Source organism: Macaca thibetana, chromosome 7 (assembly GCF_024542745.1).
Source record: "Macaca thibetana thibetana isolate TM-01 chromosome 7, ASM2454274v1, whole genome shotgun sequence".
In the NCBI taxonomy this organism is placed as follows: domain Eukaryota; kingdom Metazoa; phylum Chordata; class Mammalia; order Primates; family Cercopithecidae; genus Macaca; species Macaca thibetana.
In genome coordinates, this window is record NC_065584.1 from 42,979,982 (window position 1) to 43,003,847 (window position 23,866).

General features: G+C 52.6%; 3 protein-coding genes across 5 annotated transcripts in view; 1 reads left to right on the forward strand and 2 right to left on the reverse strand.

The window, feature by feature from the left end:
• Positions 1 to 23,866, reverse strand: part of LOC126959764 (peptidyl-prolyl cis-trans isomerase A-like) — a 399,629-nt gene that overhangs the window by 332,440 nt on the left and 43,323 nt on the right. The gene's annotated exons all lie outside the window — the stretch shown is intronic.
• The window catches only part of CHURC1 (churchill domain containing 1), a 476,524-nt gene that overhangs the window by 154,471 nt on the left and 298,187 nt on the right, over positions 1 to 23,866 (reverse strand). The gene's annotated exons all lie outside the window — the stretch shown is intronic.
• Positions 1 to 23,866, forward strand: part of SPTB (spectrin beta, erythrocytic) — a 137,183-nt gene that overhangs the window by 94,826 nt on the left and 18,491 nt on the right. For all 3 annotated transcript variants that reach the window (XM_050799238.1, XM_050799240.1, XM_050799239.1), the window contains exons 16-32: positions 869 to 1,625; positions 2,063 to 2,265; positions 2,379 to 2,469; positions 3,616 to 3,762; positions 5,445 to 5,712; positions 8,287 to 8,489; positions 8,970 to 9,059; positions 12,821 to 13,099; positions 13,706 to 13,836; positions 14,766 to 14,970; positions 15,235 to 15,609; positions 17,065 to 17,309; positions 18,465 to 18,603; positions 19,046 to 19,130; positions 20,258 to 20,454; positions 20,757 to 20,806; positions 21,306 to 21,381. In XM_050799238.1, the coding sequence (XP_050655195.1) occupies positions 869 to 1,625; positions 2,063 to 2,265; positions 2,379 to 2,469; positions 3,616 to 3,762; positions 5,445 to 5,712; positions 8,287 to 8,489; positions 8,970 to 9,059; positions 12,821 to 13,099; positions 13,706 to 13,836; positions 14,766 to 14,970; positions 15,235 to 15,609; positions 17,065 to 17,309; positions 18,465 to 18,603; positions 19,046 to 19,130; positions 20,258 to 20,454; positions 20,757 to 20,806; positions 21,306 to 21,381 (3,541 nt within the window). The remainder of the gene's footprint in view (positions 1 to 868; positions 1,626 to 2,062; positions 2,266 to 2,378; positions 2,470 to 3,615; positions 3,763 to 5,444; positions 5,713 to 8,286; positions 8,490 to 8,969; positions 9,060 to 12,820; positions 13,100 to 13,705; positions 13,837 to 14,765; positions 14,971 to 15,234; positions 15,610 to 17,064; positions 17,310 to 18,464; positions 18,604 to 19,045; positions 19,131 to 20,257; positions 20,455 to 20,756; positions 20,807 to 21,305; positions 21,382 to 23,866) is intronic.

Below are 23,866 nucleotides of genomic sequence, written 5' to 3' on the forward strand. Positions count from 1 at the left end.
CCTAATTATGTCTGTATTCTCCCAGAGGCCAACAAAATGCCTTATACCCCTGTGGGTGTTCAAGAAAGATGGGTTCAATTAGAGAATGAGCATTCAGCCTGCGTATTACAGTGATGCAGAATGAGTGAACCTAGGCCCAAGGGTAGTGTCCCTAGTGGTCTGGCCCGGCTGATGGGCAGCTCTTTGAAAGAGGTTTATTGTGTACTGCAGACTGACCCCAGGCCCCCAGGCATCCACCAGACCTTAGCACATTTCCGTGTTTCATAGCAACACTGTGCTCGAAGGTTAAGATTATGTTAGTCTTTTAAATTATCATCACAGCTTATTCCTCCTCATTCTCTTCTTCCCTCTCCTCTTATTCATCTTCTTTTTCACCAGGGCATCTTTTCTCTTAGATCCAAGGTGATCTTTTTCAGGCCCTAGGAGACTTTGCATGTGGCCTTGGGCGTTTACATGGTTCCTCTAGGGCAGCTGGCGACCCTATGTCCTGAAGCATTCTTGAAGTTAATGTGAGCCTTTTAATTATTTTGATATTTCATAAACTCTGGGGAAATTGTATATTTGCCTGAAATCCAACTACATGCATAGCCTTTGCTTTCATGTTCCTTTACTTATGGTTGGAATCACATCACTAATTGCCCCCTGCTGATCAAAAGATCTGATTGACAGTGATATATGTCTTGAGTTAAAATTGGATAAGTGAATTTTGCTCACCCACGCTTTGTTAGGTAGATTTTGTTTTTCTTTTCATCATACAAAGTCTGTGCGGGGAGATTTGCAAGAAATGTGGGAAGGGGTCAGGATCTCCTATGGGAAGAGTTAAGGGAGAAGGTGTCTCTCTCCTCCGGGCTGTGTCCCCATCCGGCAGGTGGCAGGCATTCCAGACCCTGGTGTCAAAGCGGCGGGAGGCTGTGGACTCAGCCCTCCGAGTGCACAACTACTGCGTGGATTGTGAGGAGACCAGCAAGTGGATCACGGACAAGACAAAGGTAGTGGAGTCCACAAAAGACCTGGGGCGGGACCTGGCAGGTGTCATCGCCATCCAGCGAAAGTTGTCAGGGCTGGAGCGTGACGTGGCTGCCATCCAGGCCCGTGTGGATGCCCTGGAGCGTGAGTCCCAGCAGCTGATGGACTCGCACCCTGAGCAGAAGGAGGACATTGGTCAGCGGCAAAAACACTTGGAGGAGCTGTGGCAGGGCCTGCAGCAAGCCCTGCGGGGCCAGGAGGACTTGCTGGGGGAGGTCAGCCAGCTGCAGGCCTTCCTACAGGATCTGGATGATTTCCAGGCCTGGCTCTCCATCACCCAGAAGGCTGTGGCCTCCGAGGACATGCCCGAATCCCTCCCAGAGGCCGAGCAGCTCCTGCAGCAGCATGCAGGTATCAAGGATGAGATTGATGGGCACCAAGACAGCTACCAGCGTGTTAAGGAGTCTGGGGAGAAAGTGATCCAAGGCCAGACGGACCCAGAGTATCTGCTTCTGGGCCAGCGGCTAGAAGGCCTGGATACTGGCTGGGATGCCCTGGGCAGGATGTGGGAGAGCCGCAGCCACACCCTCGCTCAGTGCCTTGGCTTCCAGGAGTTCCAGAAAGATGCCAAGCAGGCCGAAGCCATCCTCAGCAACCAGGTAGAGAGGCATTCAGGGCTGGGACAGGCGGGTCTCTCAGGGCAGTAGCTCTTGTGGTGAGTCCACAAATGTGCTGAAAGGCTCAGGGACCACATGACTCTTGTCTTGTACTCTGTATTCACTCATGGGGGAAATCTTTGTTTCTCATTAGGTGCCTTTTCCAGCCCTATGCCTTGTTCCTGGGTCTATCAGAGGCTAGAGAAGCGCATTTTGCCCTGGGTGGTTAGTCTTCCATGTGGCTTTAGGCACACTGTTTATTGGTGCCCCTGGGGTAGGAGTGGGGGCAAGACCTGGGGAGTAGCACCTCCTCCCTGCTCATTCAGGGGGCTCATTCAGACTGTGGCCTGTGTGGCTGCACATGGTGCTCCCACTTGGTAGGTGTGCTCATCACCTCCTCCATGTGTCTTCATGCCTTGTCTGGAAACTTGCTCCAACAGGAATACACTCTGGCTCACTTGGAGCCCCCAGACTCCCTGGAAGCTGCAGAGGCTGGGATCCGGAAGTTTGAGGATTTCTTGGGGTCTATGGAGAACAACCGGGATAAGGTCTTGAGTCCTGTGGACTCTGGAAACAAGCTGGTAGCTGAGGGAAACCTGTACTCAGACAAGATCAAGGAGAAGGTGCAGCTGATTGAGGACAGGTACTCCCGGGCCCCAGGGCCACGAGGCCCCCAGAGCCACAGAGGGGTAGTGGTGCCACGCAAGGACCCCAAGCTCAGCACTATTGAACCTATGCCTTTGGCTTCCTTTCCAGGCACAGGAAGAACAATGAGAAGGCCGAGGAGGCCTCTGTCCTCCTGAGAGACAACCTGGAGCTACAGAACTTCCTCCAGAACTGCCAGGAGGTGAGGCTCCAGCAAGGAGCAGCCGCTTTTCTGGAGATTCCTTTCTAGAAGCAGAGTGCCCTCAAGGGGGGAAGTCCATAGGGATCCTTTCTAGCCCATGAGCTGCGGGATTCCATGAGCGGGGACCTCTAGGTACTTAATTGGGTCATCCTCTAGAATCTTCAGTTGCACTTTTTTTTTTTTTTCCAAATCTGAAAAGTCATCCTTAACTTGTCAAGTCTAGGCCAGAGTTTCTTAAGAGTAGTCTAGGGACAGTCTATTTTAGAATCATCTAAGACCTAGTCTGGGCCAGCTTCAAGGATGTGTGACCTATGTCACACCCTGTGCTTAGCTTAGAAGGGTCCTGGGCTCAGTTTAATGCTCTACTCTTGCCATCTTGAAATTCTTCATGCTTTTGAACAACTCCATTTTGTACTGGGCCCTGCAAATTATGGAGCCAGTCCTGGTCCTAGTTAAAGCAGACCCCTGGGTCTCACTCAGGCCAGATGAATCAGAACTTTAAGGGGTGAGACAGAGAAAGAACATTTTAAACAAACCTGCCAGTTGGAAAACTGCTGGCTAGGAAGGTCCTTGCTCAACCTGGCGCCAGCTGTACAAGAAAGGTCTTTAATCCGCCTTCCCAGGTCCCTCCATTGACAGTACTTTCTACGTGGAATGGGGTTTTCCTTGACTTCTTTCTTGTCATACTTCTTTTCTGTCAGCCCAGGCAACTTTATTTTCATTAACCTCTGTCCTTGGCTTCTTCCTCAAATAACATTTTTTTCCTGTGTTTATCAAGGATCTCTCACCAAACTGCCAAAGGATGGATTTATCCATCCATCCAGTAAATACTCTTTGGGTTCCTAGAATATGCTAGGCCCTGTCGTAGGTCCTCAAAATATGGAGAGAAGAGTAAAGTATCCCTGGTCTCACACCATACACACTCCAGTGGGGAAGATGCACCTGTGCCCACATTTTAGCCCTGGCCTGTCAGGGGTAAAGTTGCCTGTGCTGGTCCAGAGGGATCCAGAACTGCAGATGAGTTCTCTTCTGTGCTTGCACTTCCTCCCCATGGGCTTCTCCTTCTGCAGCCAGGGATGGGCAGCAGGTTCTGCCCTGCCAAAGAAATATACTCAGGGACAGTCAGCCCACTCTTTATGCACACAGCTCACTCTTTGGATCAACGACAAGCTGCTGACATCTCAGGATGTCTCCTACGATGAAGCACGAAACCTTCACAATAAATGGCTGAAGCACCAGGCATTTGTGGCAGAGCTGGCTTCCCATGAAGGGTGGCTAGAGAACATTGATGCGGTAAGTAAAGTGAGTGGGTGGTGGAGGGCACTCTGCTCAGATAGGCTTGCCTGGATGGGGCTTCACCCAAGGTGTGGACACTGTCCTAAAGCTTGCTTACAGTACAGAACGTGGCAGCGAACAACCTTTCTAAATAGTAGTTAAACCTTCAGAGGTCCTGATATAGTCAGTCTTAGTACACCTGGTCAGAATCAGTGCCTCTTCTGGGTCACCTGAATCTAGGAACAGCCCAGGACACTGAGGACATCTAGTTAGAGCTTCAGTGTCCAGTGCCAGGACAGCAGTTGTTAATGTTTGCTTTCCATTGCCCTCACTAGGGCTCCGGCACTGTCCTGCACAGGGCTGGAGGAATAGGCAAGATGATCAGAATGGTCCAGGGGAGCCATTAATCCTCATCATTTGTATGGGCAGAACCACTGGGGAGTGGTCATTTCCACTCCTTGTAGATGGTGAACTAAGGGACCCCTCTGTAGAGAGTTTGCCCAGTGGACAAGTCCAAATGTGGCTGGAATTAGATGTGGAAATCACTACCTTTGCTCCTTTCTACCATGGCTGTCCATGAAAAAGCAGCCCTAGGATCAGACTGATTTCTTAACCTCCCTGTGCCTCAGTTTCTTCCTCTATGAAATGAGAGTAATAATAGGACCTTCCCAGTGGAGTTGGGAGCACTAAATACTTAAAGACAAATGAAACATTTAGCATAGTACTTGGCAATTATGAGACACTCAATAAATAGTAACTTTTAGGCCAGGCACAGTGGCTCACGGCTGTAATCCCAGCACTTTGGGAGGCCGAGGTGGGCAGATCACTTGAGGTCAGGAGTTCAAGAACAGCCTAGCCAACATGGCGAAATCCCATCTCTACTAAAAATACAAAAATTAGCTGGGTATGGTTGCATATGCCTGTAATCCCAGCTACTCAGGAGGCTGAGACACAAAAGGGTTTAAACTGGCGGGAGGAGGTTGCAGTAAGCCAAGATTATGCCACTACACTCCAGCCTGGGCAACAGAGAGAGACTCTGTCTCCGAAAAAAATTAACTATTATTACTGATATAGATTCCTAAGTCCAATTTATATCACACTGTGCCCACCCAAAAATGATACATCTATGCAGATGAAAACCAGACAAGGCAACTTCAGTAACCAAAGGAGGTCAGTGAAGGTTAGTGCACAACCTCGGGAACTCACGGGGCAGTTTCTGCATTGGCTGTACTTGGATGGGTCTGGAATCCTTTTTCTTGCAGCAGCTGACCCTTGTCTGCAGCTCCCGTGCTGCAGTCTCCCTGAATCATTGCCCTCAGCGCTGCTCTCCCTGCCCGGCTTCCCCTACCAGCAGTGTCTAACCCTTTGAATATGAGGACTTTTTCCTAGTCTGTGGTGGTGCATATCATGAAAATTATGCACAGACTTTTTTTTTTCACTCATCAGCTATTGTGTTAATGTATTTTATGTGTGTCCCAAGACAATTCTTCTTCCAATGTGTCCCAGGGAAGCCAAAAGGTTGGACACCCCTGCTAATGCTGGGGATTCAGAGTCAATTTCAGTTGCGCCTCACCCACATTCTATGAAGATTCTTCACCTTGCTGATCTCCTCTTGGGTAGTCTCTTGCAACCATTAGGAGCAGGGCTCACCTAAGGCCCATTCAGCCCAGAATGTGAGCTCCCCTCCTTCTTGACCCTAGGAAGGAAAGCAGCTGATGGATGAGAAGCCCCAGTTTACAGCCCTGGTGTCCCAGAAGCTGGAAGCCCTGCACCGGCTCTGGGATGAGCTGCAGGCCACCACAAAGGAGAAGACCCAGCACCTCTCAGCTGCCAGGAGCTCCGACCTGCGCTTGCAGACCCATGCTGACCTCAACAAGTGGATCAGCGCCATGGAGGACCAGCTGCGGTCAGATGACCCGGGCAAGGACCTGACCAGTGTCAATCGGATGTTGGCTAAGCTGAAGGCACGTGAGTGGGTTGTAGACTTAGAGTGTTAGGATAGAAGGGGTCGTGGAAGCCAATCTGACACCTTTATTTTTAATTTTAGGTTTGGGGGTACATGTGAAGGTTTGTTACACATGTCATGGGGGTTTATTGCACGTATTATTCCATTACCCAGGTTTTAAGCTCAACACCCAATAGTTATCTTTTCTGCTCCCCTCCCTTCTCCTACCCTCCCCCCGTCAAGTACACCCTAGTGTCTGTTTTGGTTGCGCCTCACCCACATTCTATGAAGATTCTTCGCCTTGCTGATCTCCTCTTGGGTAGCCTCTTGCAACCATTAGGAGCAGGGCTGATCCAAGGTCCAGTCAGCCCAGAATGTGAGCTCTCCTCCTTCTTACCCCTAGGAAAGAAAGCAGCTGATGGATGAGAAGCCCCAGTTTATAGCCCCGGTGTCCCAGAAGCTGGAACGCCTACTGTTGTTTCCTTGTGTTCATAAGTTCTTCTCACTTAGCTCCCACTTATAAGTGAGAACATGTGGTATTTGGTTTTCTGTTCCTGCATCAGTTTGCTAAGGATAATGGCCCCAGCCCTATCCATGTTCGCACAAAAGACATGATCTCATTCTTCTTTTATGGCTGCAAAGTATTCCATGGTGTATATATATCATATTTTCTTTATCCAGTCTGTCATTGATGGGCATTTAGGTTGAGTCCATGTCTTTGTTATTGTGAACAGTGCTACAGTGAACGTAAGTGTACATGTGTATTTATGGTAGAATGCTTTACATTCCTCTGGGTATATACCCAGTAATGGGATTGCTGGGTCAAATAGTAGTTCTGTTTTTAGCTCTTGAGGAATTGCCATACTGTTTTCCACACTGGTTGAACTAATTCACACTCCCACCAACAGTGTATAAGGGTTTCCTTTTTTCTGCAACCTCGCCAGCATCTGTTATTTTTTGATTTTTTGATAATAGCCATTCTGACTGGTGTGAGATGGTATCTCACTGTGGTTAGGATTTGCATTTCTCTAATGATCAATGATATTGAGCTTTTTTTCATATGTTTTTGCCTGCATGTGTGTCTTCTTTTGAAAAGTGTCTGTTCATGTCCTTTGCCCACTTTTTAATGGGATTGTTTGTTTTCCTCTTGTAAATTTAAGTTTCTTATAGATGCAGGATGTTAGACCCTTATCAGATCCATAGTTTGCAAATATTTTCTCTCATTTTGTAGGCTGTTTACTCTGTTGATAGTTTCTTTTGCTGTGCAGAAGCTCTTAAGTTTAATTAGATCTCATTTGTCAATTTTTGCTTTTGTTGCGATTGCTTTTAGTGTCTTTATCATGAAATCTTTGCCCATTCCTATGTCCAGGATGATATTGCCTAGGTTGTCTTCCAGGCTTTTTATAGTTTTGAGTTTTACATTTAAGTCTTTAATCCACCTGAGTTTATTTTTGTATATTGTGTAAGGGAGGGGTCCAGCTTCAATTTTCTGCATATAGCTAGCCAGTTCTCCCAGCACCATTTATTAAATAGGGAGTCTTTTCCTCATTGTTTGTTTTTGTCAGCTTTGTCAAAGATCAGATGGTGGTAGGTGTGTGGCCTTATTTCTGGACTCTCTATTCTGTTCCATTGGTCAATATGCCTGTTTTTGTACCAATACCATGCTGTTTTTGTCACTGTAGCCTTGTAGTATAATTTGAATTCCGGTAATGTGATTCCTCCAGCTTTATCCTTTTTGCTTAGGATTGCCTTGGCCATTCAGGCTCTTTTTTGGTTTCATATAAATTTTTAAATAATTTTTCTAGGCCGGGCATGGTGGCTCATGCCTGTAATCCCAGCACTTTGGGAGACCAAGGCAGGTGGATCACCTGAGGTCGGGAGTTCGAGACCAGCCTGACCAACATGGAGAAACCCTGTCTCTACTAAAAATACAAAACTAGCTGGGTGTGGTAGTGCACCCCTATGATCCTAGCTACTTGGGAGACTGAGGCAGGAGAATCACTTGAACGCAGCAAGCAGAGATTGCAGTGAGCTGAGATCGTACCATTGCACTCCAGCCTGGGCAACAAGAGCAAAACTCCATCTCAAAAATAATAATAATAATGATAATTTTTCTAGTTCTTTGAAGAATGTCATTAGTGCTTGTGATAGGAACAGCATTGAATCTGTAAATTGCTTTGAGCAGTATAGCCATTTTAACTATATTAATTATTCCTACCCATGAGCATGAGATGTTTTTCCATTTGTTTGTGTCTTCTCTAATTTCTTTGAGCACAATCTGAAACCTTAAAGTAAGCACTCCTACTCTTTCTCTTAACTGGACTTGCTTTTATCATGCAAAAATGTCGCCTGGTTTCTAATCCATCTCCAACCCCTTTTGCAGTGGGTAGGACAGAGACCCAAAAGGGCGCATGAGAAAGAGAACAGGCACTCAGAGGAGGGAAAGATGAGTGGGAGCATCCAAGGAGACTCCTTGGAGGAAGTTGAGCTCAAATTGGGCCTTAAAGGAGGGGTGGGATGCAGATGAATGAAGAAGATGGAGGGGCTGTCCAGGCGCCAAGGCTGGTGCTGACACCGTCCCCTTGTGTCTCAGCGAGTGGAGGACCAAGTGAATGTGCGGAAAGAGGAGCTGGGGGAGCTGTTTGCCCAGGTGCCTTCAACAGGAGAGGAGGCAGGAGACGTAGACTTGAGCATCGAGAAGCGGTTCCTGGACCTCCTGGAACCCCTGGGGAGGAGGAAGAAGCAGCTGGAATCATCCAGAGCCAAGCTGCAGATCAACCGGGACGTAGAGGATGAGACGGTGCGTGGGCCACAGCTTCTCCCCACCCCCTGAGGCGGAGCCACCAGCTGCCATCAGAGTAGCTGGCTGCCACCCAGAGCAATTCTTGGCAGCAGATGACTGGTCACCTCACCCCTCATCTCATAGGGGTGTTGTGAGGATTACATTAAATAGAAAGCTCAAGTCAGTGCTTTTGGTGGGAACTCACTGTTCACTTGCTAGTATTGCTCAGTGAAGAACATGGACTTTGGGGTCAGACAGACTTGGGTTCGAGATCCAGCTACGTTACCGTCCCACTGTCTGACTAGGAGCAAGTTATTTGGAACCTCAGTTCAAAATCCCTGAATATTCCCATCTATAAAAGGGGGACAAAACCCTGATGGGATGTTGGGAGGAACTGGGGAGACACTGCCAGCAAAGCTCTACCCCGCCCATAGTGAGCACTCGGGAAAGGGTGGCCATGATTGTCATCAGCTCTCCCCTGCCTTCTGGTCTCTGCAGCTCTGGGTGGAGGAGAGGCTGCCTCTGGCCCAGTCAGCCGACTATGGCACTAATCTGCAAACTGTGCAGCTGTTCATGAAGAAGAACCAGGTGAGTCCTGCCTCACCTCGCCAGTCGTACCCGCCCCTCCTCACCCCCACCTGGCCCCACAGGGGTGGGCCCAGCCCTGGCCTGCAGAAGGCTAGCAACGGCAGGTTAGTGTTCCTGTTGGCAGCTTTGGGGTCTCCAAACCGTATTGGTAGTCTTAGAGCAGAAAGAGCAGGTTTTTGTGATTATAGAGCAAATTCTGGAAGGATCACAGAGGAGGGAGGAATCCTGGTGCTTGGGGATTCAGGGCCATTCAGCCTCCGTCAGGCACAGGTGAATGCAGGGTCTTGGGGGCCCTGGCCTGGAGGTTGATGTGCTTCAGTAGCTGTGTACTCAGTGTGTCCACTGGTCTGCCTGCGAGGAAGGCAGTAACTCCTGGTCTCTCTCCCACAACACTGCCTTGCCCCTCTTCCAGGGCTGAGCTTGGCATGTGCGGTGTCCTTGGGGTAAGTAGGCCCCATTTCTCTGGACATGTGAGGATACTTGTGGGGCTCAAATTCCATTAGGAAGCCACTAACTTTGGACTCCGAGCCCTTGGAGCAAACATCCCTCTGCTTTTTGGCACTCGCTTAGCCCTGATTGGGAGCTCCTGTGGCCCTGGTCAGAATCCTGGACGTGAGCAGATGCCAAGCACTCCCTCTTGGATCAGGGCTGCAGCAGGAGCCTGAATCATGCAAGGAAGCTGGCTGTGTGGGGTCGCAGCGGCCAGAGAGATGGCCACAGACCCTTCTTGGACAGAGAGACCCTCCCTCTGCATGCTCTCTGGGTCAGCAAGGAGAGCCCAGGAACTTAGATCCCAGAGAAAAGCGACATGTCCCAGAGTGCCCTGTTAGTACTGCAACTCCTTGAGGAAGGAAAGTCATAGCAGACAGCACTCCCTTTCCCCACGTTGGTAGCAACTGACATCTGCTCACAGGACCGTTTGAGCCCAGCAGCAGTGCAGAGGCCTGGATTATATTCAGAGAGGTTTCTTCAAAGCTGCCTTAGGCCCTTTGCTTCTGGTTGATGCGATCTGGTCACAGAGACTCCAGCAGCCACATGCAGGGACCTGGGCTAGAAGATGATAGAAATCCATCCTCAGTTAATGCCACAACCTTCAGCTAAAGGTGGAAGGCTGGTAGGACATGGTATCCTTGGGACCTCAGTTTCCTTAATTGTAAAATGAGCCAACTCTAGTCTTTCCGACACTAGGATTTTTGATTCTGTGCAGCCTCTATAAGTGTTATTGTTCAAAGGTTTTTAACTCCCCTGGCTGGCAGTTGCTATTTCAGGAAAAGGACAAGACAAATATGGATGGGGTTCCCCTAACCAAGAAGGGAAAGGCAGCCTCTTGGGAAAGCGTGACTGCCCTAGTGAAGACTATTTTAGGCTCACCTGGCTAAACCATAAATCCAGTTTTATCATTTTCCCACTTAAAACCCTCTATTGCAATGGTTCTCAAACTCCAATATGCAACTCCTTTAACAAGACCTCTGGGTGAGTTCACACAACTTAACTGCGTGCCACCCCCAGATCCACTGCATCAAGCTCTGCGGGTAGAGCCTGATAATTTGCATTTCCAGCAAGATCCTGGGTGATGCTGATGCTGCTGGTTCAGGACTCCACTTTGGGGACCACTGCTCTCGGGACTATTCATTGCAATTAGAACACATTCCACAAGGTACTACATGAAGAGTTCTCACACCGGGCTGTACACTCAAATCACCTAGGCACCTTTTAGACAGGTGAATGCCCAGGTCCCACCTCAGATCAATTAGGATCTCTGGGGGTAGGCTCCTAGCTGCATCTATTTCCCTGGGTTATTCAGTGGGCAATCAGGATTAAGAACCAGTCATGCCTGATATGGCCCCTGCCTTCCTCTGAATCTCAGCTCTTCTCACTTTGCCCTCCTTCACTGTATTCCAGCTCTTCTTGCCCTCTCTGTGGCCTCAGACAGTCCCAGCTCAAGACCACCCCAGAACCTTTGCACTTGTTCAGTCCTCTTGCCAGGAACACTCACCTCCAGATCTCTGTGTGGCTGCCTCCCTCCCGTCATTCGTGGTCAAGTGTCGTCTCCTCAGAGGGGCCTCCCTGACTCCCTTAGCTAAAGTGGCTCCTGCCACATCACAGCAGACGTTCTTCATCCCACTGTTGTCTTTTCCTTGTAGCCCCCAGGGAGGAAGGCCCAGCCTTTGTTTATTCATTTATTTGCATGTTTACCTTCTATTTCCTCTACCAGGTTGTAAGCTTTAGAGTACAGGGATTTTCATTTTTCTTGTTTCTATATTGTCCCTATTACCTAGACCAGGGTCTGGTACATAGAAAAGAACTTAATACATAGTAGTTGAATGAATGAAGATGGGGAAGAAGACATTAAACGTAAGTACCCTGCACAGATACTAGAAAGTAATTGCTTAAAAAGAAAGAAATACCTTTTTAGGCTTGGCGCAGTGGCTCATCTGTAATCCCAGCACTTCGGGAGGCCGAGGTGGGTGGATAGCCTGAGCCCAGGAGTTTGAGACCAGCCTGGGCAACATGGCAAAACCCCATCTCTACAAAAAATACAAAAAATTAGCCAGATGTGGTGGTACATACCGGTAATCCAAGCTACTTGGGATCTGAGCCTACTTCCCATCTGAGCCTGGGAAGTTGAGGCCCAGTAAGCTGTGATTGTGCCACTGCACTCCAGCCTGGGTGACTGGAGTGAGACCCTATCTTTTAAAAAAAAAGAAAGAAATTAATTTTCAGGCCACCATGCAAAGGTCTTAAGATCTGAGTAACAAGCAAATGGAGCTGAAAACATGGGTTGCTTGAATGCAATTGCAGAGACTGCAGGAAATTGTAAAAATTGAGATTCTGAGCATAAAGTATACAAATGCATTTCAGCAAGTTATGTGACTTGTAGATGTGGTTATTTTGTATATATTTCAAATGCTGGCTATCACTGTACTGCTCACGTGGGCTGCTCTTGCCCCTGCCTTCCAGTTTTAAAGGCCACAGGAAAATTATAGAGAGGGAAGAAACAGGTAGCGAGATATATGGAGCTCAGGAGCCCACACACCAGCAGCAGCTAGCCCGGCCTCTAGGACCTAGAAAGCAAGTAGCCCGTGTCAGGGCGTCCTGAAGAAAAAGGTGACCCAGCCACCAGGGTGGGAGGAAGAGGCCATGTTCATGACCGAAGGCTCAAACAGGGACTAATGCAAAGCTCACAAAAGATTTGAGAAATAGAAGTAGGGAAAAACGAAACAAAAGCTAAGACTGTAAACAAGGGGCTGCTGTCACCTGTTCTTTTAGATGGAAGGCGAAAACTGTGTCCACCTGAGCTGCCAGGTTGTGCGGCTCCCACATAAATGATCCTGCATAAATCCTGCAAAAGCTGTTAGAACAAGGTATCAAAAAGGCCATTTTTCTTTTCCTTCCAACACATACGCCTAAGGAATCAAGCTCTGCTGAAGCATAGGAAGATAGGGGACAGTCAAGAGCACGGGCTTCCGGGTCAGGTGGAGCTGTGTTCAAATCCGGCTCTGCCACTGAGTGACTTCACTGCTGCATGCCAGTTTCCACATGCTTATCTCAGCAGGCCACCTGAGGGTGCAAGAATGGTGCACGTGAGGTGCTTAGCAGCCTGCAAGAGGTCCTTGGTAGTTCTTATCGCCATCACCTGCTCTGCTCTAGCAACAGGGGGTGAGAGGGACCAAGGGTGTCAGAGCTATGCTGCCACTGCAGAAGCAGCCTCCCCGCCATGGTGGGAAGGCCCTGCCCTGAGCTCTTCCTTCTGGCCACAGACACTGCAGAATGAGATTCTGGGCCATACGCCGCGGGTTGAGGATGTGCTTCAGAGAGGGCAGCAGCTGGTGGAGGCAGCGGAGATCGACTGCCAGGACCTCGAGGAGCGCCTGAGACACCTGCAGAGCTCCTGGGATAAGCTGCAGGAGGCAGCAGCTGGGAGGCTGCAGCGACTGAGGGACGCCAACGAGGCACAGCAGTACTACCTGGATGCGGATGAGGCTGAGGCCTGGATTGGCGAGCAGGAACTCTACGTCATCTCTGATGAGATCCCCAAGGTCTGTTCAGGCAGGGGATACCAGCCAGGGTGCCAAGGCAGAGAGGAAGAGTTGAGGTTGGCTGTCCGTGGGGAGCCTTGTGAGTCCAACTGTGTGAGGAGTGAGGCCAGGGGAGGGGCACGAGGAACCCACAGACTCCCTGCCCTCCCTTGGTGCCTGCTTGGACACACCCCTGCAGGGCACACGCTGCAGCCAGGTGCCTCCTGTTTGCCCACTTAGGTTTGCTCTAACCCAGGGGTTCTCTACTTTTCTTTGCCATGGATTCTGTACTGGTGAACTGCTATGAAAGAGATGGGGTGAGAGGTGACAGGTGGGGGTCTCTCAAAGCTGGAATGATATATGATGTTTTCATGGGGACAGGGGTTAGGGCACGAAAGGAAGGGTATATGTCAGATACAAATCGGGGGAGTCTGGAGAGGGAGGTAGGACACGGGCATTGCTGGGAAATCAGAAAGGCAGGAAGGGAACATGTGCGGCTCTCCTACGGGTGTCCCACAAGCCTGCTCCCCTCCTCCCTAAGGCACCTCCAGGAGCAGGGGCACAACTTGCCAAGGGAGGGATCATGGCCAGGCTGAGCTCTGGCGCTGACTGTCTGCTGCGTTCTAGGATGAAGAGGGCGCCATCGTGATGCTGAAGCGGCATTTGAGGCAGCAGCGTGCGGTGGAGGACTATGGCCGGAACATCAAGCAGCTGGCCAGCCGGGCCCAGGGCCTGCTGTCTGCAGGCCACCCTGAGGGGTGTGTGTGCCCCCTGGGCTGACTCGGTCAGGAGATGGGGATCAAGCCAGGGGCCCACCAGCCAATGTCCCTTCAGATTTAAGAGGAAAATGGAAACAGTTTTCACTAATAGGGCTGGAGAAAATTGCCGCAGGACTGGTGATGGATCCAATTTCATTTAATGCCTTGGTTTTGTGTGAGTCACTTCCAGCTGGGTCAACAAGGCCCTGGTTTGCAAAATGAAAAGAGAAGGGGTTAGCAAAACTACCCTCTTGGTGACCTGATAGCACCAATTTTCCAAAGGGTTACAATATGCTAAGGGACACTGAAGACTACTTTAGCTTTTCTTTTTATGGTCCAGACAGAACCACGATGTAGGAATGCAGGTGGAAACCTGTGCCCACCTGGGCTGTGAGGTTTTGTGGATCCTGCATACATGGGAACCCACTGGGCCACAGACCACACACTGCCCCCAGCCACAGCCCTGACCTCAGCTGCCATTAAGGTGCCCACCACTGTGGGTCCTCAGCAGCCACCCCAGATTTTCCCCGGGACCCACACTGTCTGGGCCCCTAGTATGTCCTGTCCCTCCCTGGAGGGCTGAGCAGAGTTGTTGCTGCAGGAGCCCTGCTCAGGCAGTGCTGCTCCCCCAGCCTCTCTGGAAGAACAATGGAGGCATTCCCCATTTGCACTTGTCCCTCTAAGCTTGCCAGATTGAGGGGCACCACGGGAAGCACTCCTCCAGAACACAGTGTGTCATCCACTGAAGCTAGGGTGTGGCCCCTTCTCTCCCCAGCTCTTCCCCGGCAAAGCCCCTGTCATTTCTCCAGAGCTTCACTCCCTACCTATCCCTGCCAGGGGGCTGTGGTCAGCATATGTTGGCTCCCCCGAGCCACTGCTCTGGGTTCGTGGCTGCTGTCTCTGAGGGCCTTCTTGGTTTTGAATTCCAGGGAGCAGATCATCAGGCTTCAGGGGCAAGTGGACAAGCACTATGCAGGGCTGAAGGACGTGGCGGAAGAGCGCAAGCGCAAGCTGGAGAACATGTACCACCTGTTCCAGCTCAAGCGGGAGACTGACGACCTGGAGCAGTGGATTTCAGAAAAGGAGCTGGTGGCCTCTTCCCCGGAAATGGGGCAAGACTTTGACCACGTGACTGTGAGTAGCCACAGCTCCTGCTGTCTTTGTCTTTCTCTAATGCAGTAGACGCAGCCAGCCCTCACTCGAGACACACAGAGTGCTGCGCAGGATGCGACTTCCCCAGTGTGAGGTGGGACCCGCAGATGGGGCCTGCCCTGGGGAAGGTGTGACAGTGTGGCTCCCGGTGCTGCAGTCACTGCCTGGGAATGTCTTCCGCTAAGCTGGTGACACCTATAACCCCTCTGCACCCCATAACCACATTTCTGTCTGCCCCACACCCAGCTTCTGCGGGACAAGTTCCGGGACTTTGCCCGGGAGACCGGGGCGATTGGGCAGGAGCGGGTGGACAACGTGAATGCCTTCATCGAGCGACTCATCGACGCGGGCCACAGCGAGGCGGCCACCATCGCTGAGTGGAAGGACGGGCTGAACGAGATGTGGGCAGACCTGCTGGAGCTCATCGACACGCGTATGCAGCTGCTGGCCGCCTCCTACGACCTGCACCGCTACTTCTACACGGGTGCCGAGATCCTGGGCCTCATCGACGAGAAGCACCGCGAGCTGCCAGAGGACGTGGGGCTGGACGCCAGCACGGCGGAGTCCTTCCACCGGGTGCACACGGCCTTCGAGCGGGAGCTCCACCTGCTGGGTGTCCAGGTACCTTCAGCCACCCACCTGCTACCAACTTCCAGGAGACCTGGGTGTCAGTCCCAACCTGGCTGTCAGCGGGGAAACCTCTAGGATGGGTGCCAGGAGGTTTCGCCTCCTTAGACAGCCAGGAGCTCAGGGCAGGGAGCAGTGGCTTTCAGATGTTCCTTAGCTTCAGAAGTCGTTCTTTAAACTGAATCCTCACAAAAGGCCGATGCATATAATACTATACAGTGCAGTTTCTCCAGTTGTACAGTATTATTAGTGAACACATGCACAGCACTTTTCTAGCACCAGGTGCTTTTCTGAGCAATGTATGTAGCCATTGGACCCTCAAGGCCATCCTCTGAGGCAGCTGCTAATATTCCCTGCACTTTGCAGATGAGAAAAGGGAGGGGTAGAGGGCCCATAAGTTTCCCAGGAACATGTGGGTACACAGTAGAGCCAGGGCTCAGACCCTGGCAGTCTAGCTATAGACCCCACACACTTAGCACCAGGCACTTCAACCTTTCCACATGGGAGCTGCAGAGCCCCCAAGTTCTACTGTTCAAACCCCTGCCTTCCCCGGCAAAGCCCCTGTCATTTCTGCCCTCCACAGATCCCTAGGGTCCCCCAGAGCTTGGTATGATAGAAAGGGCAAATGCAAGGTGGCCCTGTTGCTGAGGGCTCCCCCAGCTTCCAGTGCAGCAGGGAGAGGTAGGCTGGCTGTGCAATCCCAGACCAGCCCCGCGGGGGTTGGGGACAGAACACCAGGGTACACTGGGCCCCTGGTTCATCCAAAAGGGGATCTCTTAGGGATGTGTCCTCCAGCTGGAGTGGAGGGCCTGGTGTGTGGCTGTTGCATTTGGGGATGCCAGGGCCCCTGAGATAGATGTAGTCCCACTGAGGTCTTAGGAGTGAGGTGTCACTGTCTCCGGGGCCAGCCTCAATCAGGGGATCTGGTGCAACCCCTTCCTTAGAGAGGCAGCACACAGAGTGGTTAAGAATGAGGACTCAGGAGCACGGTGCAAATCCCAACTGTAGCCCTTTACTAGTTTGAGGGACCCTGGACCAGTTACTTAGCTTCCCTGTGCCTCGTTTTCCCCATCTCAAAAATAGCAACAGTAATAGTACCTCCTTCATGGGTTTGTTGGAAAGATGAAGAGAGTTCATCAATAGAAAGTGTTTAGAACAGTGCCTGGTACGTAGTTCCTCTCATTAGTGTACTGTTGAGGAGATCAAAGGGCACGGAGTTCCTCTCACTCCCAAACCTTCACAAAGTTCAAGAGGTATCTTGGGTAGGCAGAAGTGTCAAAGCAAGGAGCCTTCTCCTATAGCACCCCCTGGGTGGAGGCTGAAGATCCTACCTTCCAGCAGTGCCCTGAGTTGGTAGGCCAGGAGAATGTAGCTGCCCTTCCAGTCCTAGGACCACAGCACCTAGGGAACGATGTCCAGGGAACAATGTCTGGTTCTGCCTGACCACAGGTGCAGCAGTTCCAGGACGTGGCCACCCGTCTGCAGACAGCATATGCTGGGGAGAAGGCAGAGGCCATCCAGAACAAGGAGCAGGAGGTGTCTGCCATGTGGCAGGCACTGCTCGATGCCTGTGCCGGGCGCCGGACCCAGCTAGTGGACACGGCGGATAAATTCCGCTTCTTCAGCATGGCCCGTGACCTCCTCTCCTGGATGGAGAGCATCATCCGGCAGATCGAGACCCAGGAGAGGCCCAGGTGAGGGGAGCGTCCTTGAGGCAGAGGCAGCTCCTCTCCAGGCCAGAGGATCCCGGCCAACCAGGGTGCTGCACTGGGGCTCGTCCCTGGAGGGACAGTCCTGGATTATTGGTCCATGAAAATCCCTGGGGGACACTTGAGGCCTGAGGCTGGATCTAGGCAGAAATGGCCTGGCTCAGCTTCCACTGGGAGGACCAATCGTTTAAGAGTCAGGAGAGTCCTGGGTGTAGAGAGAGAGACATCTGTCATTCAGGTTCTCCAATGGGCACAGTGACCATGGCTGTCAGTGAAAATAAGCAACTCACATGTCCAAAGCTGGGTAGGTCTAAGATTGCGCATTCTTCTCCTAGCCCTGGGATGTGAGGGGGCCCTTCCCCCGAAACTCAGGAAGAAGCTCATTGTCCATGAGAGGAGGAGTCAGGCATTGGGCAGTGAGAGCCCCTGCAGAGATCAGACCACTCTGCCCAGTCTGTGCAACTTCATCAGTTATTGCTGATCCATCTCCATCCTTCTGCCCCTACAGTGTCTGTCCTGATGGTCTTACTTTTAACATTCTTACAGAGATATAACTCCCATACCACACTTCATCCATTTAGGGTGTATCATTCAATGGTTTTTAATATATTCGCTGTTACACAACTATCCCCACAATCTAAGGTTAGAAGATTTTCATGACTCCGTCCCTATTAGCAGTCACTCCCCATGCCTCTCTCTTCCCAGTTCCTGGAAACCACTACATGACTTTCTATCTCTCTAGATTTGCCTATGCTGGACATTTCATATAAATGGAATAATACAATATGTGGTCTTTTGTGACTGACTGCTTTCCCTTCATATAATGTTTTCAAGATGCATCCATGTTGTAGCATCAGTCAGTACCCTATTCCTTTTTATTGCCCAGTAATATTCCCAGGCTTCTTTGGGGATTTCTGTACCCACTGCCCATGCTCTGGCCACTGAGCAATGGGAGATACTAGGGCATCTGTGTTCCTGCTGGGACTGGGCTGGCGGAGGACCCCCTGGCTGGCCAGAGAGAGAGGAGGGAGCAGGGTCTGACTCCCACAGGCACGGGGAGGTGGGCCCCTCTGGTTGGGACACAGAGGCAGGCCAGAGTGACCCAGAGTTCCCTTCTTCCCTTGTCCTCCTGTCCCCCAGGGATGTCTCCTCTGTGGAATTGCTCATGAAGTATCACCAGGGCATCAATGCAGAGATTGAAACCCGGAGCAAGAACTTCAGTGCCTGCCTGGAGCTTGGCGAGTCCCTGCTGCAGCGGCAGCACCAGGCCTCAGAGGAGGTGAGGGGACGGCAGGGATGGAGGCGAGCCAGGCAGCCTCCTGGGAGGGAGCTGAGAGCTGCAGCTTTTCTGAGGAGCTTGTCTTGCTCTCACTCATAGAGATCAGGGCTGCACACAGGCCCGGGGATTGCAGCCCCAGCAAGTACACTCCCTGCCTTAAGGAGCTGGCCACTCAGTAAAGCAGAGCAGGCTCATAACCTGCCTAACACCCACAGGTGCACACACTTTGGAGGTGGTGACCTCCTTTGATAGGAGAGGCGCATGGGCCTCAGAGAGGTTAAGTAACATGCCCCAGGCCGCACAGCTGGCAAGTAGCTGGGCCAAGACTTGAAGCCAGGACTGTAGAACCAAACCTGGCATTCTTTGCAGGACCCATCTATGCACTGCCTCAGATGGGGAAGGGTTTGCCAGGCCTGAACTTTTCTCCCTTTCCTCCCCGTAGATCCGCGAGAAACTGCAGCAGGTGACCTCTAGGAGGAAAGAGATGAATGAGAAGTGGGAGGCCCGCTGGGAGCGGCTCCGCATGTGTGAGTAGAGCCCCGGAGGCAGGGCCCGGGGGCAGGAGTACCCCCGCTGGAGTAGGGGAATAGGGAGGTGCCACCATGGGTGGATTTTCACTACTGTCTAGAGAGGAGCCCCCCACAGCACTGCTCTTCAGCAAAGCTCTGGGGCCAGGGGCCTCAGCCGTCCAGGCAGAAGGCTGGAGTGGACACGCTGCTGGAAGCCTCTAACCAGGCAGCTGCCCCCACTCCCTGCCCATCCTCTGCCCCACTTGCCCCCAGCCTCATGCCCAGGCTGGTATGCCTGCAGAGCTATGCCCTGGGGGAGGGGTTGAGGGTTGGGGGAGGGGTTGGGGTCTGGGGGAGGGGTTGGGGTAAGGCTCTCATGAATCCCAGACATTCCTCCTGAGGAATATCAAGCGTAGAGGGGGCTCTTCCTCCTTCAGCTGGGTGCTGATGAGAGGTGGGGAAAAGCCACCACTCAAGGAGGAGTTGAGAGCCAAGAAGCGCCAACTGGTCCTCTGGCCACTCATCCAGCATCATGTGAGACAGCCAAGGGCTGGGAAGAATGTTCAAGGCAGAAGACTCCTTCTCAGAGACATCTAAAATACATTTTGTTTTCAAAATAGGGTTCTAATTAGTGAAAAATATAATTTAAAAAATATAACTATTGGGCCAAGCATGGTGGGTGATGTCTATAATCCCAGCACTTTGGGAGGCCAAGGCAGGAGGATTGCTTGAGCTCAGGAGTTTGAGACTAGCCTGGGCAACATAGGGAGACCCTATCTACAACAACAACAAAAATTAGTTGGGTGTGGTGGTGCACACCTATAGTCCCAGCCACATGGGAGGCTGAGATGGGAGGATCACTTGAACCCAGGAGGCTGAGGCTGCCATGAGCCATAATCACATCACTGCACTCCAGCCTGGGTGACAGATTGAAGCCCTCTCTCTAAAAACATATAACCATTGTGAAGCTAGGTTAGGGGCCCAGTGTGGAATGGGGTGGCTGCAGGCAGCAAGGGTATCCATGTGGTTTAGGGACACCTATTCAGGCCACCAGCCTGACCACTGGCCCTAATCAGGAGTGAGCAGTTGGGTGCTAACAGGCCCTGGGCCTTGTGGGGGGGTCTGTGTCCTGTTCCCCCTGGCAGTGCTGGAGGTGTGCCAGTTCTCGAGGGACGCCTCTGTGGCTGAGGCGTGGCTGATCGCCCAGGAGCCCTACCTGGCCAGCGGGGACTTTGGACACACAGTGGACAGTGTGGAGAAGCTCATCAAGAGGCACGAGGCTTTTGAGAAGTCCACGGCCAGCTGGGCAGAGCGCTTTGCTGCCCTGGAGAAGCCTACCACGGTGAGCAGGGAACAGTGCTGGGAGGCTCAGGAGGGTGGCAGCTATGCCCTCATGTCAAGAACTCCAGGCCAGTTGTTAGGTAGTTAGAATGGTGTGACAGGCTTGGCCAGCAGGGACAATGGGAAGGAAAGACAAGTGGCAGGAAGTACTGACCTCCGAACGCAAAGGACAGAAGGGGCTGACTATAGAAGGAATGAACGCCAGGGCGTGTGGGGGTGCAGGGCCACGTCCAGAGGGAGGTCATCTGAGAACACAGCTCGCCTCTGTGGCTGCTCTGACCCCTGGGCCTTCTCCTCCTCTAGCTTGAGCTGAAAGAACGCCAGATTGCAGAGAGACCCGCAGAGGAGACTGGGTGAGTGGTGGCCGTGTGTCCGGGGAGCTGAGTGTTCTGCCAAGTGGGAGTAGGGGGTGCCTTTCATCAGAAACCTGACATTGGGACCAGTTGCATTTGACCTCTCACAGTGGGCACCCTTGTCAGGAAGGCCCGGAGTGCCTGAGCATGAGGGCAGAGGAGCTTTGCTTCCCCAGTCACGGGCGGGCTGAAGGCCTGGTGCAGGAGGAGGGGGCCGGGAGCAGTGGCTGCCAGGTGAGGCCCTGCCTTGGAGCCACCTGAGCACGGGGCCCCACAGCCTGTGCTGCCTGGAACCTGGCTCCCTTCTGAAGAATCTGCCTTGGCTTCTCCGAAGAAGTCTCTGGGCGGCTCCTTGCCGAGCACTGTCCAGGCTGCCGGCTGACTGGATGGGGAGCTATTTGGAGCTTGCTCCCTGTGGGCGTGGGTGAAAAGTTAGGCCTTGCAGGAGGCACTGGCCTCAGAGGGGTGCTTGTTTTTAAAGAGACTGTGTCTTCCTTAGGCCTCAAGAGGAGGAAGGCGAGACAGCAGGGGAGGCTCCGGTTTCCCACCATGCGGCCACTGAGAGAACGTCCCCGGTCAGTCTCTGGTCTCGTTTGTCTAGTTCCTGGGAGTCACTGCAGCCAGAGCCCTCTCACCCCTACTAGGCTCAGCCCAGGTGAAGGCGAGATGAGCTGGCGCAGCCCCGCCCTCCATCCTGCCCACATCCCTGCAGCCACCTCCCAGCAGAGCAGGCTGCGTCCTCATTCAGGTGTTCCGCATGAGAGTACTGGCCTTCTCCACTCCTCCCCTCAGCGCAGAGGAAACAGGCCAGCCCAGTGACACGACATTATTAGTTTGGTTTTATCTAATAAATTTTATTGTATAAATATATCACCATTTACATGAGGGGAAACACTAGCCAGAGATGATAAGTGCATTTCTGTACCATCCTTTCCATTTTCCAACTCCTTCCTCTAGGCAGTACTCACCCCTGCACCCACACCTACACACATGCACACGCACACACACATGCATGTGCACACACACATGCACACCACACCCCCATACACACACCTCACGCACAACCACACACCCACATACTCATGCACATATGCACACACCACACCCACCCACTTGCACACGCAACACACCCCACACACGTACATGCTCATACACCCCACACCCCACACCCCACACACATATCCACATTCACACCCACACACACGTACACACTCATACACCACACCCCCACACACATCCACACACACCCACACACACGTACACACTCCCACACACACGTACACACTCATACACAACCACACCCACACACATCCACACTCACACCCACACACATACACACTCATACACACACCACACCCCATACACACATCTACACTCACACTCCCACACACGTATACATACACCACATCCCCCATACACACTCATACACACACCCCCACACACTCATACACACATACACACTCATATGCACACACCGCACCCCCACACACACTCATACACACACATACACACTCATACACACACCACACCCCACACAACTACACTCACACTCCCACACACGTACACATACACCACATCCTCCATACACATACACCCCCACACACTCATACACACATATACACTCATATGCACACACCACACCCCCACACACACTCATACACACACATACACACTCATACACACACACCGCAACCCACACACACATCCACACTCCCACCCACACACGCACACGCTCATACACACCACACCCCCACACATCCACTCACACCCACACGCAATACACATATACACACACCACACCCACCCACATGCACACACACCACACCCCCCACACACGTACACATACACACCACACCCATACACATCCACACACACGTACACACACCACACCCCCCCACACACACGTACACACTCGTACACACACCACACCCCACACACCCACATGCACACACCACAACCCCCCCCCCACACACACGCACACACACATCACACCCCCCCGTACGCACACCCGCACTCACACACAGACACACACCACTCGACTGTCCCATCCCACCTGCCCCACTGCGGGCATCTTCGGTAGTGAAGTGGGGCTGCCCATCCTTGTAGGCTATTCCTTCCCCCTATGCAGAGCCCTCTCCTCTTTCCACCGACCTCGCCTGAGGCCTGTGGGTCAGTGAGTCTGGATATGGAGCTGGTTCTGGGACAAGAACAGACTTGAAGGAAGTCTGCAAAATTGAAGAGAATCCCAGGGCTTTGAGTAACAGGGGTCATCCCCCCAACTTGTAGGAAAGGAGGATGAGCCAGAGGCCTGGCTCAAGGGACAGGGAGAGCCCAAGACAGCAGCTACCAGAGGCCTAGGGCATGTGCCTCAGAACCTTACCTGGAGCAGGCCCCTTAGGACCCCATGGGGTCTGTGCAGGGAGGTTGGGAGGCTGTCACCCAGGCTTAGGGAACTGCTCTGGGGAGCAGCTGACCGAGAAGAAAGCAAGAATTCAGCACACGGCTTGCATGGCTTCCCCCTGCATGTCCCCGCTGTGGCAGGATGCACCGGGGGTCAAGGGAGCCACAGATCCTTCCTGCAGTCTACCTCTCCAGGTGCCCGGTGAGCCTGCCTGAACCTGGGGGTGAGGTTAGGAAGACAGGCATTCCAGATGGAAGTTTCTGGTACACCAGTCACCCCCAGAAACATGTACAAACAGTGAGGCCTCCCTTTTTCAACTCTTCTCACCATCTGAGGGAGATGCCCTCCCCAACTCCCCCTGCCCCCGTTCTCCCCCCCCCCCCCCCCCCCCCCCCCCCCCCCCCCCCCCCCCCCCCCCCCCCCCCCCCCCCCCCCCCCCCCCCCCCCCCCCCCCCCCCCCCCCCCCCCCCCCCCTCCCCCCCCCCCCCCCCCCCCCCCCCCCGTTCCCCCTCACCCCCCACACACACCCCTCTGTGGCCTCCAGCCTGGCCAGAGGCCTCCCTTTCATAGCTGCACCAGCCCACCATGCCCAGCAGAGGGCACTGCTGGGCTCCTGCTGAAGGGTCTCTCCCAGAAGTTCCCTCTGAAGCTCCAGGTGT